Source organism: Orcinus orca, chromosome 2 (genome assembly GCF_937001465.1).
Source record: "Orcinus orca chromosome 2, mOrcOrc1.1, whole genome shotgun sequence".
NCBI classification, from domain to species: domain Eukaryota; kingdom Metazoa; phylum Chordata; class Mammalia; order Artiodactyla; family Delphinidae; genus Orcinus; species Orcinus orca.
This window is the reverse complement of record NC_064560.1, coordinates 164,174,074-164,187,161: the sequence shown is the minus strand read 5'-3', so window position 1 is coordinate 164,187,161 and position 13,088 is coordinate 164,174,074. Positions and strand designations below refer to the sequence as shown.

The 13,088-nt window shown below is 36.2% G+C and overlaps 1 protein-coding gene across 6 annotated transcripts in view; it reads right to left on the bottom strand.

The window, feature by feature from the left end:
* Positions 1-13,088, bottom strand: part of SYNE2 (spectrin repeat containing nuclear envelope protein 2) — a 330,191-nt gene that overhangs the window by 152,084 nt on the left and 165,019 nt on the right. For all 6 annotated transcript variants that reach the window (XM_049706356.1, XM_049706357.1, XM_049706358.1 and 3 more), the window contains 3 exons: positions 10,964-11,305; positions 1,574-1,729; positions 487-752 (listed from right to left, as the gene is read on the bottom strand). In XM_049706356.1, the coding sequence (XP_049562313.1) occupies positions 487-752; positions 1,574-1,729; positions 10,964-11,305 (764 nt within the window). The remainder of the gene's footprint in view (positions 1-486; positions 753-1,573; positions 1,730-10,963; positions 11,306-13,088) is intronic.

Genomic DNA, 13,088 nt, shown 5'->3' with positions numbered 1-13,088 from the left:
CGGCTGCGCCTGTGAGCCATGGCTGCTGAGCCTGCACATCCGGAGCCTGTTGCTCCGCAGCGGGAGAGGCCACAACAGTGAGAGGCCCGCATACCGCAAAAAAAAAAAAAAAAAAAAAAAAAAAAAAATTGTACTGATAATGTGTCTGCCCCCCTCCCATAGTTTAGAATCATCTCTTGGCAAAAAAAAATGCTAAATTCCATAGAACTTAAACTTATTTTGCAGATATTTATAGAGTGAGTTAATAGTTTAATAAATTAATTTGTAAAATTAATATAATTTAATTGTAAAATTAATTTGAATATTTTTTGCATGAAACCAACAGAATTTTCTTCAATGGTTTCCATATGAAATTAATTTCCACACTGTAGTATTAAAATCATAATATTCTTTAATAGTATAAACTCTTAACACCCTGGGCCTGTCCAAGGCAGTGGAGCCTATGGTTGAACACAAAGAATGCACATCCTAAATTCTTATACTTACACTTTTAGACTTTCCTTTTCCGTCAACAAGGCTTTCATCGAGGATTCAACTGCCACGAGGTGTTCCTGAAAATCTTTAAGGAGACAGTATTGGCTTTCTTTCTTTTTCTTCAAAGTAATAAGTGCCTGAAGCAGATTGTCCAAGTGCTGCACTGAATACCTTTCACTGTGGGGAAACAAGGCACTTGTTTCTGCTTTCTTAAGATATTCAATTTGTTCTAGTGGTTCAATGGCTGCTTTCTTTGCTTCCAACTGGGTACATAATTCCTAAAAACAAGTCAAGGAAATCAATAAATATACACTCATTCACTCATTAATTAACTCATTTATTTTTTTCCCTTTGCTCTTTCCTTTCAGTAACACATTCTATCCCAAGAAGATGTTTTAAATATTTCATTTGCACACAGAGAAACTAAGGTCCTGACATTTAAAAGATTTTTTTTACTAGAGTCATGTTAAAATGTAGACTAACACTCACCATTGGTCTAATGTTTAATAGCAAATTGGTCACCCTATTGTGTTAAAAGATTCTACAATGTCTAAAGAAGATTTACCTTTTTATTAGTTACATGCATCCCCTCTCTTTCCTGTTTTAGATACATGTTTACTGTTATGTAAACTTAGCTAAAATTGTAAGGGTCATTTTAAAAAACATGGTAATGTATTGGACTTTTAGATGCCTTTCCATAGCTATGTAAACACAGCTGTAAAAACAAAGAAGGAGTATCCCATAATGCTGATAATCAGAAAAAATAAAAGGAATTTGTCAGAATCAGAAAAATACATAGGACTAAGAAAAGGAATGATGGCAGGTCAGAATCTCCAAACTTTCTTACTGAATAAGTAAGATTTTAGGAACTTTGTGAAAGAGAAGACTAATGTTCATTAAACTTTTACACTTCTTAAATGGAAAGATTTATACAACTTACTGATTAGTACATAATTATATAGTTACCAAACTGATCATCAGGCAAAGGTTAAATAAGACTTTTCATTCTGTGGAAGCAATTTTTTGGTAATTAAAATATATTGTATTGTACTGGATAAATGATGCAATCATGTTGTCAGTATTTTTCTTGTTTCCATACCTCTATCTCTTTTAATTGTTCATTTCTTAACATAACATCTAATTCTAAAGGTTGATTTTGCAGCTCATTGACTTTCTGCTCATCTTCAGTGGTTTTCATGCTTTCTTGAACATCAAGAGAAAGTTGTTTTGACAAAACCATTTCCACAGCTGAATTCTGAAAACATAAAAAGATTAATTGCTGAATAGTCTACCTTTCAAATAAATAATTTTTTATTTTTCTTGATGAAATAATTCCAGTTTCTTCTATTTACTCAGATTAAAGACTTTTCACAGGTATATCTGGCCACTACCAAAGAGGATTTTTCCATGCAATATTTAATGCTAATATTGGTATACCAAGAAAAAGGAAACTTTTTTGACAAGACAGTATAGGATCTGGCATTGCTCAGTTATATACTGAGGAATATCTACAGTCTTAAAGAAAGAAAACGGATATGGAAAAAGCAAAAGTTCCAAAGTTTATACTTAGTATTCACCATAATGCAGAGGGCTGGGCAAATGGTAGGCACTCAATGGTACCCACTGGTAGTTTAAAATAGTAAGTGGAGAGATGAAGGAAACACCAAAGTACCAAAATTTCATCATATTAAAAATGTTATGCCTAGGGACTTCCTGGCAGTGGTTAAGATTTTGCCTTCCAATGCAGGAGGTACGGGTTCGATCCCTGGTCGGGGAACTAAGATCCCACATGCCTCGCCAAAAAAAACAAAACATTAAAAAAAAAAAAAAACAGAAGCAATATTGTAACAGATTCAATAAAGACTTAAAAAAAAAAACGGTCCATATCAAAAAAATCTTTACGAAAACAAAAAAAGGAATTTCCTTCTTAAAAAAAAAATGTTATGCCTTAAATTACATAAAGGCAAGAATTCCAATTCTGGGTATGGCAGAACAGGTTATATGTGGGGTAATCTGATCTTTTCTGAAAGCTCTAAGAAATTGAGGTTCTCAATAGGATATATAGAGATGCCATTTCAACTCATTTATTCATTCTTTCAGCAAATATTTGTTGAGCACTTACATACGACAGGCACTTTATCAGTAATTTTAAAAGATTTCCTATTATTTTGCTAAGGTATTAGTTTTTATTTTCAGGTTACTTTATAAGTGAAATACCATTTAATTTTGCCATATACTTTCATGTCAGTAAAAATCTTTGAGGTATCAAGTCTGTGAATAAAATGTGTCCACATATCCAAACAAGGTAGAAATTGCTGTTTTAGTAGTAGATAGTAGATACATTACTAGATAGTAATATAAGATGTTAACAATAGGGGAAACTGGGTAAGGGATATATGAGAACTATCTGTACTATCTTTGCAAGCTTTCTGTCAATGTGAAACTATTCTAAAATTAGAGTTTATTTAAATAAAACAGATACTGTCTGGAGCTCCATCAATACTAACTGGTAAGAAAATTCAGCTGACCAGTGTTACTGGTTTTGAAGTATTTACTTGGCACTTAGCACGAGTCACTTCTTCTACAAGGCTGCAAATAATTGAAATGATTTTTCAAATTTCCTCCATTTCCAATTTGTTCGTGCAAACTATGGTTAAAATCTCCATGGAAGGCAGCATCTTGGGTGGGGGTGGGGGGTGGGAGACCCAGGAAGGCTGTGAGGGGAAAGGACAGAGGTGCTACACCACAGATTTCATTGGCCCATGGGTACTCTATGCCACGAACTGCAATTCTATGAGGTGGACGCCTGCCTCCTTTTAATCTGATGGCTACTGTTGCTTACAGCACCCAACAAATCCACCTGTAGGGCAAGCGCTCCTGTGCTAAAGGCATAGATACTAAACCCAGGAAAACTTTACTTCTTATCAATAATTTATTAGGAATTCAGAGCCCTGGTCTCTCTTACCTGATGGACTGGTCACTCAAGGACTAGCCACATTCATAACCTGCCATTTGTAATCTGCCTTCCATGGTCAGGGAGAGCATCCTAAAAAACTTGAAATCACCCCATAATGCCATTTGTTTACCAAATCCAAAAGCCATGTTTCCACCTTGGTAGAAAATCCAACAGAATCCCTCAAATGAACATTTTAAATTTAAAAGGTAACATTCCTTTGCTCATGCCCGAGAGGTTAGAACACAGGCTTGTGTCCTGATTGGCTCCTGGAAAGATTCTTTTATATTTCATAACCAGTGATCATTTGCTCATCACCCTTAGCGGTATGTTATTTTTATTTTGCAGGCTCATTTGAAACAACTTATTTTAAATTATAAGAGAATTCAAATATATTTAAAACAACAGAATATAACAGATAATCATTACCCATGACACAGATATAACTGATATAATTTTCTATATTAAAAATATAAAGCCCAGTCCTCAACCCTTTCTCATCTCTTCCTCCCTAGAACTAACCACTATTCTAAAATCCACACATACTTGTCTTTATACTTTGACTACATGTGTTAATATACATACAGTATTGTTTTATATATTTTTAATTCTTATAAAATTGGAATCATACATGTATCATTTTACAACTTAGTTTCCTCACTCAGCGGTATGTTTTGAGGTTTATCATGGTGTCAGATATAAATCCCATTCAGTCATTTTACGTTTGTATACTGTTCTGCTATCTGAATGAACACGACTTACTTGTCTGTCAGGCTACTATGGACATCATCATTGCTTCCAACTTTTCCTATTATAGATATTACTGTGATAAACACCCTTGTTTTAGGCCTTCTTGCACTTATGTGTGAGTTTCTTTGGGACGTTTTCCTAGAACTGAAATTATTCCTTTTGATTCTCGATAGACAGTTATTGATTTGTTCCTACCAGCATGGTAAAAGAATTTGTATTTTCCCTATTCATCTCTGGTATTTGGTACTAACAGACAATAATTTCTGCCAATACATTGGGTGTGAAGTTGACATCATTACTGTTTTATGCTCCCTGGTCATATGAGTCTTACCTCCTGTGGATTACTTCTGCATAATCATTGACTATTTTTTATTGGGTGGGTTATAATTTCTGGTGTTCTTTTATATACTGGATACTAGTCTTCTAACCATTTTATGTACTGCAATTATTATCTCTCAGTAGATTGTCTTTAAACTTTATATATGGTATCTTTTGTTGACTATGACTTTAATGTTTTAATGCAGTCAAATTTATCAATCTTTTCCTGTTTGGGCTTCTGCTTTTAGGGCCTCTTTTTGTGTGTGTGTGGTACGTGGGCCTCTCACTGTTGTGGCCTCTCCCGTTGCAGAGCACAGGCTCTGGACGCGCAGGCTCAGCGGCCATGGCTCACGGGCCTAGCCGCTCTGCGGCATGTGGGATCTTCCCGGACTGGGGCACGAACCCGTGTCCCCTGCATCGGCAGGTGGACTCTCAACCACTGCGCCACCAGGGAAGCCCTGAGATCTCAAAAATAAAATGTATACATAATAATTTATTTTTATTTAGCCTGTTCAAGGTTCTCTGTACTTCTTGAAATTGAGAATTCATATTATTCTTCAATTCTGGAAAATTCCCAGCCTTTCTTTTCCTCCATTCTGTCTATTCTCTCCTTCTACAAGTCCTACCAGAATTGTGTTTGACCATCTCATTATAGCCACCGGGTCCTTAAAATCTCTTTCCTCTTTTCCATCTCTTTATAGCTCTGTGTTGGATTGTGGGTAATTTTCTAACATATTTTAGCGAACTAATTCTCTCTTCAAGCTGTATCAAGTGTGCTACTTGACCAGAGCAATCTTAATCTCAATGACTTAAAAAACATTATTGAAGTTCCTTATGGTTCTTTTTCAAATCTAACCTTTTTTCTCAAAGTATTTTATTCTCTCATTATGATTTCAAATCCATCTATCACTAACCATTTAAAACGTATTATTGTATGTTTCAAACTGCTGCACTGTCTCACTATCCCAGTATATTAATTCCTCTCAATTTTAGTGATGAGGACTCTTCTGGTGGAATGTTGCTTTGTGTTATTGATTGATTGACTGATTCACACTAACTCAGGGTTATCAGACTTTTTTTTTTTTAAACTACATTGTGGGAATCCCTATGACCTGATCGGTAGAACTGACCGCACCCCCTTATGCAGATTTGTGTTTGCTTCTTCCAGGTACCTCAAGGAGATAAAGACAGAGGCTGATTTACATGTTAATTTCTTAACTTGAATTGCTCCACAATGCAAGTAGTATAGATTTGGACTCTAAACCTGTTTGAGATATAGGGTGGTTCTGATTTCTCATGGGAGAACTTCTTTTCCCACCCGCAGTCAGAATAAGTAGGTCCTAGGCCTTTCTCTGGGTTAGAGATTTTCTTGTTGGCCTTTCTCCCTTTCTCTTCAAGGGCCCTGTCCATTCTGGAGTAACCACTCCAATGCATGGACTCTCATGAGCCCTTATGAACTCTAAGCCCCGGGACATCTGATTCTTTCCCTTCTCCACTTCTCCTGGCATTTCTCTTAAAAAAAAAAAAACAAAAAAAAACTACGATCAGTATAAACTTAAGACAAAGTATAACTTAATAAGCATACATATTGAACCTCTGAGCATAAATGGAATTTTCAAAGTTAATAATAAATTTAAAGTAGAAAATGACGATTCTATCAAAAGCCTGGTTCTGTTATATTGCTAACTATATTTACTTTTTTAAAAACTGTTGCTTTTTTTCAACCATGTATCTTTTCTTTGAGTTTGGCCTGTTTGGAAAAGAACAGGAGGTGAGAAAGAATGTCATCAATTCTCCTAAAGGATAGGACTGTGTTACTGTCATTTTTATGTCCCTTAATTCACAAAGTAAACATTTTACTTTAACATTCAAAACACTGAGCTTTAAGTAACTAAGCATTTAAGTAACTAGCAGCACAGTCAAGAGGTAAAGACCATGACAGCTTCACTATCCTTTTTCCCATTCAGGGGCAATGGCCCCGTGGCTATAATAATTCTGTGACAGTGAGAAACTACATCTATCACTTATAACCTGCCAACATTGGGACAGCGTCATACATACTCTAGAGGATATATTTCTTTCTTCTCTAAAGAATTCCAACATGAAGTAGTAAAACAACAATTCTAAGCGTAAGCAAACATCCATCACTTTTAGAGACAAAACCGAATGGCAGATCAGGTTAATCTCAGAGGCTGCCTCTTTCTCTTAGCATATTGTCTAAAATGTTAACATGACCCGTAATGCACTTGGGACTCAGCCAGCCCTGCCTACCTCCCAGGCCTCACCTCTGTCCTTCTCCTCTCCTCCTCCCCCTATGCAGTGGCCTTATTCCAGTTTCTGACTCCTCATGTTTTCTCCCCCCACAAGAGGAAATTCTACTTTCTCTGCCAAGAGTGCTCCTGACACCCAGCTCTGAGCTCTGTTATCTCCAATCCACGCTGCTGGTCTCAGGTCAAGTGCTGTTTCTTTAGAGAAGCTCTCTGAACTTCAGAGAACTACAGTTCAAGCCAGCCTCCTTTATTATAGATAATCATGGAAACGTGTTCCTTCCTTTAGTTGCTGTAATTAGCCTCTCATCAGTTAATTAGATGATTAATGTATGTCTCCTCCTCTAGACCAGAAGCTCTATGAGAATAGAGACCACGTCTATTTTCACTCACCGATGAACCCTAACTGCCCGTTCAAGAAATTTTTACCGAATGGATGTATAGATGAATTCACATTAGAAAAAATAAATAAATAAGAGAATTTCATTTAGTCTTCGATTGCCAAGATTAACAATTTGTGGTTTATAAAGTAGAGTTGGAAAGAAATTGAGGACCCATCAATCTAGCAACTGTGGACCAGAGATCTGTTAGGAATGACAGGAACAGGGCTTAACGAGAGTAGAGAAGGTTTGAAACACGCATGAGAACTGGAGTCAAACAGCATACTGGCATATTAAACCTCAATGAACAACCCACATAACACATTCAATAAAACTGTGAGGTAGACCACCAAGCATCAGGCTGGGTAGAGGCGCCTGGCTCTAGTCCCAGCTCTGCTAGAATGAGAACTTGGCTGATTAATATCTTCTGACATTAATTCCCTAATCTGAAACACAGGGTTAGGAGAGACATTTTCTAAGGTTTCTCGGCCTAAGATTTCAGGACTTTGGAGCGCGTTCTCAAATGCATGCTGCTTGCAGATGTTAATACCATGTATACCATGTAAGTCCCTTGTCCTGTAAAGAAATAAATCTTGGATTGAGAAAAATACCTCTAGAGTAAGAAACAAGATTGGCATCCTGGCCAGAAGAGCAAAGTAATACACTTGGAAGGCAGAGTTGACACATGGCCCAACTACATGTTCCATTACAAAATTTTTTTTACTGACTTACTAGGATAACCAACACCAGAAATAAACATCATTTACTCCAGGCCTGAAAACTCTTTCCTCCTTTTCATTCTAGTACTGCCTCCCCTGAGTTTCTGGTCGCTCGCTCACAGCTGGACGCCTTGCATGTTTTGTATCTGTGATCACCCACCTTCCAGGATTTCTCTATGGCGCCTTCTTAAATATTGAAATTATAAATGCTCAGAAAATGTTGAAAAGAACAAAAAATGATTCAGACATACTAAATTATACCTAATGACAAGGAAATTAACGAGGTAATTATAGACAAACTTTTTTTTTTTTTAAGAGCAATTATGTCATGTAGGTTGACACTTGGGAAGGAGTGGGCAGAAAAAGATCATTCAATACAGGTTAAGCCGTAATGCTGCTTTATGAATTTTTAGAAAAATAATAAATGAAGAATGTATCCATTTCCCTGTGTTTCCTTTTTATCATTTCCTTTTATGGACACCTGGAATCTTAAGAGATTAGTCAGTCCTCATTTTTTATCATATCCTAATTTGTTACTTCACTTAACCTATATAGGAAGGGGGAAATGGAAGGCAGTTTTGCCTTTTCATATTTAAAAAATTTTAGAAATTCACCTCTGTAAAATTATCCAGTATGATCTGGGATCATAAGAACCCACACCCTTCAGACTGCATTTTGTAACTTCTTTTGTCTCTAAGTCTGCGTTAATATTCTTGATATTAAAGAAAAATTCAGCCAAAGGTCCGGATCTAAAATATCTCCTAAATTTCATCTAAAATGAAAGTCTTGGCAATGGATTCAAACATATACATGCAATCTTGAAAAGTGCAATCACACTTTCAGCAACTCTAAGACCAAATGCAATTTATTAAAGAAATAATAAAATTAAATAAAACTTCCTAAAATTTTTTTCTGGAGACAATTTTACATAATCTGATAAAAGCCCTTCTAGGCTCCAAAAAGGCACATGAAATGAGCATTAATTAGATATTTAATTAGTATTAGATTTTAAACTGTGACAATTGTATTCTCACTTCTAGCTGAATGACTAGCACAAAAGAGGTCTCAATAAATGTTTTTAATAGATTAAATGGTTATCTTCACTGCCACAATAGTTTTTGATTAATCAGATTTATAATTCTGTAAATTGTGCTTTTACGTGCTCCATGTATTCATTATATAGAGACTCTTGCTTAATTTACACCTGCGTCTTATATTTGTCACTTTGTATTATATTTGTCTATGCTGATTTTGATCTCTTATACCAGTTGTAGTTCAACTTTCAAACTGCTCTTGTATAGAGAACAAACTTGTAGTTACCAGTGGGGAGAAGTTAGGGGGAAGGAATAGGGGATTAACAAACTATTAGGTATAAAATAAGCTACAAGGATATATTGTACAACATGGGGAATATAGCCAATATTTTATAATATCTATAAATGGAGTATAACCTTTAAAAATTGTGAATCGCTATATTGTACATCTGCAATTTATATGATATGGTACAGCAACTATACTTCAATTTAAAAAAACTTAAAAAATAAAAAAATTTTAATAAAATGAAAATTAAAAAAAATTTTTTTAACTGCTCTTGATCTTGGTCTAACATTACATAGAATAAAGTAAATACAGTCAGTACTTAGCATAGAGAAGATAAGAAGCACAGATTCAAGAAAAAAGATTCATGTTACAAAAGAGGGGGAAAAAAAGGTAAAATGTCGCTAGAAATTAAAACTAGATTCCTCTAGGCCAGACCTGCAAAAATTATTTGAAGACTTAAGTCCCTCCATCTGCTCTAAAAAAAAATCATTCTAATGAAGTACCATAAATTATCAATAACTCATCATTCAAGATTAAGTGAAATCTTAATAAATAAAAAAATCTTATTGGGTTATGATCTTTATATAGTTTTCAATATACTCTACTGAATTTGGAGGGTTCACAGCCAAAATTGGTCTGAGAAGCTAATCTTAAAGTTATTAAGCAAATCCCTTTAGCAATGTCATGAATTAGGATAGAAAGCACTCAGGTATTTTTCCTTTTTTATTTATTTACTGCTCTTTAAATATCGTTAAGAAAGTTTCTTTTACACGTACAGCTTCAAGAGTTTCACCACAGGGCCCTAATCCTTTAAGACATATTTCCTTAGCTCTATCTAACACTGTTTGTGGGATTTAGAAGTCTTCTCCTATGGCCAGAGAGATGCTCCACTGGCGTTTAACCTTGTTTTACACATTTCTAGAAAACCTTATCTGGTTCCTCTAATCCTCCATGATTTCTGCTCTAGGAAGACAACAGAAGTGCAGGCTCTCTTCATTCCTGTGTATCATGTATTCCATAAAAAGCCGACGAGGACCCACACCTGAATGGTCTAACCTTTGCTGCTGTCCCACTGGACCCTGGATTGTGAGAGGCTGACTAACAGGTAGGCTCTTTCAAATGTAGCTTACTGGATGGCTCTTTGTGCCTTTTCCATTTCAATCTCTAACCTATGAGAAAGCACTTTAAGACCTACAGGAAAATGTACCCATTTGGATGTTTAGAATGAAAACAAAATAATATTCTTTCTTCTTCACAGGGACCATCAGGAGGCTGAATGTTGATATTCTCACACCAAATGATCTGACAACATTTAAAAATACATTTGCAGTACAGGGTTAACGTAAGAAGAAAGGCCCCTATCCTTTCAAATGGTCTCTGATTTCATTATGAAATCAACCGAAAAAAAAAAAAAAGACCCTAAAGAATAGGGCTGTTGGATTTTTTTCCTAAGAAATGTGGGTACAGCACATTTTCTTTTGCCTTTTCCAATTTGCCTTTGAGCTCCTGATCCAGGAAGCTGTATCTGATTACATATCAGAGAGAATAATAAACCTAAATTGATGACTGACATTTCTAACAGACGAACAGTAATATTTCCCTGCTGAAATCCTGGACAGTTTTCTAAGGGCTCTTTTGACAAGTGGGCATCATAAATAGCCAGCAGATTGAGGGTTTAATTATGAAATCAGAAGGCTTGATTCACGACCCTCTTTTCAGAGTCCAACAACACCTCTTCATTCGCAGACACGATGTCTTAGAGATGCAATCACAAGCACTTACCTTATTTATTTCCCAGTCTTCCTCCAACTTTTCCACTGCAGCTGAGTCCTCAGTGGACTCCTGTACATCAGAAGTGACCTGCTCCTCTCTGCCTGGCAGAGGAAACTTTTCTCTCTTTTCTGTTGAGCATTTTGATTTGAGAACGCTGTTGAGACAATTTTCCATCTCCTGCTTAGCAGATTCAAGTCTGTTTTCCAAATCTTTTTGTTTACACTTAAGTGATTTTATATCATCTTTAATAATCTTCTGTCCCACTGAAGATGTATTTTGCTTGATGGATTTCGCTAAAGCTAAAATCTTCTCTAATGTGCCATCTTGTAAACGGAGACTATTCTCTAGTTCCTGTGAGTGGAGAAAAGATTGTCACAAAAGTATCACTGTTCAATTGTCACAAGAGTTAATTGACTTTTGTAAATCATAGCGTGTTCTGCTTCACTAGTGGAAAGTATAAAAAACTTATCAACCCGTATCACAAAGAAGAAACTGTGGGCAAAATTTAAACCAATGTAGCAGCCCAGATCAAATTCTCTAACAGATTTTATAAGATGCTAGAAATGTATAAGAAGTAACAAAGAAAATTTTCACAACCAGTTCCTGGAACATAGGAAATGGTCAACACATATTTGTTGAGTACATATTTTGTTCAAGATACTACATAATATACAAGTAATACTAAAATCAAACACAATCAAAACACTAAATAATAAGTGCCTACTTTGTGCAAGGCCCTAAAAAGAATAAAAGAATCATTTAGAGTGTGCCTGCATGAATCTAGTGCTAATATTTAAAATTCAGAGCAAAGTTTAACTCAATCTATCAAATGTAATATCTTAAATATATTAGAAACTCAATCAATATTTACTAAATGCATGAATGGATGAGGCTAATTTGAGACCTCTATACGCAAAAGGAATTTGATAAACTATAGCAGCTACTGATGTTACTACTGAAAGAGAATAAGCCTTAAAGTTACTAGGTGAACTATATAGTATTTAGTAGTCACTGTTCTAATGGACTATACAATAAATATTCATTCATTCATCTAACAAACAGCAAGTATTATGATAGGTTTTGAAATTACATAGATGAGTAAAACACAGTCCCTTCACAGTTCTATAGTCTAGTGAGAAAGACAAAGAAATAAACAGATAATTGTAACAGAATATGGAAAGATGTATGCTAACAAATATGTACAGGCCATCGAAACATTTTAGCTGGAAGAAGGGAGTTCCAGATTGCATTTTGATAGACCCGAGGTGGCCATGGGATAGGTGCACCGGAAAGGGTGATACTGCAGGCAGGGAGCCCATTCAGACATCTAATGCAGGGATCTGTGAGATGAGGATCTGCTCTAATGCAGCAGTAATGGGGGTAACAGTGGAGGGACAAATTGTTGAGATAATCCAGAGATGAAAGAGACAGCACTTGATGTCTGTCTAGATTGGGGAGTCTGGGAAAGGATATCCAGGTTTCTGACCCGGCAGCCTAGAGAGATGGTATAGATACCCACAGAGTCAGAGAAGAAGAAGCAGGCTCATTGGTAGGGAACTGGGGTATGGAGAAAGGGAAGGAGATGATGAGTTATTTTCTGGACATGCTGAACCACAAATAACTATGAGACACCCAAGGAGAGATGTCTAGTGGGGTCAGAAGACCCAAGTTGTAGACCCACTCTGTCATTTAACCTGGGTGACCTTGTAAGTTCCTCGCCTCTCTGGAACTCAGCTCATCATGTATAAAATGAGGAGTCTTGGGACTTCCCTGGTGGTGCAGTGGTTAAGATTTCACGCTCCCAATGCAGGGGGCTGGAGTTCGATCCCTAGTCAGGGAACTAGATCCCACATGCATGCCACAACTAAGAGTTTGCATGCCACAACTAAGGAGCCCGTGAGCCGCAACTAAGGAGCCCGTGAGCCACAACTAAGGAGTCCACCTGCCGCAACTAAGACCCAGTGCAACCAAATAAATAAATAAATATTTTTAAAAAGATGTGTTTTAAAAAAAATGAGGAGTCTGAACTTGACGGCTTCTGAGATTCCTTCTAGCTATAGCAGAAGGCTATATTTTAATTTTTCAACAGGAGCCTGAGCTCCTCAGAGTGAGGCTCGTGTCTTGCACTTTTCTC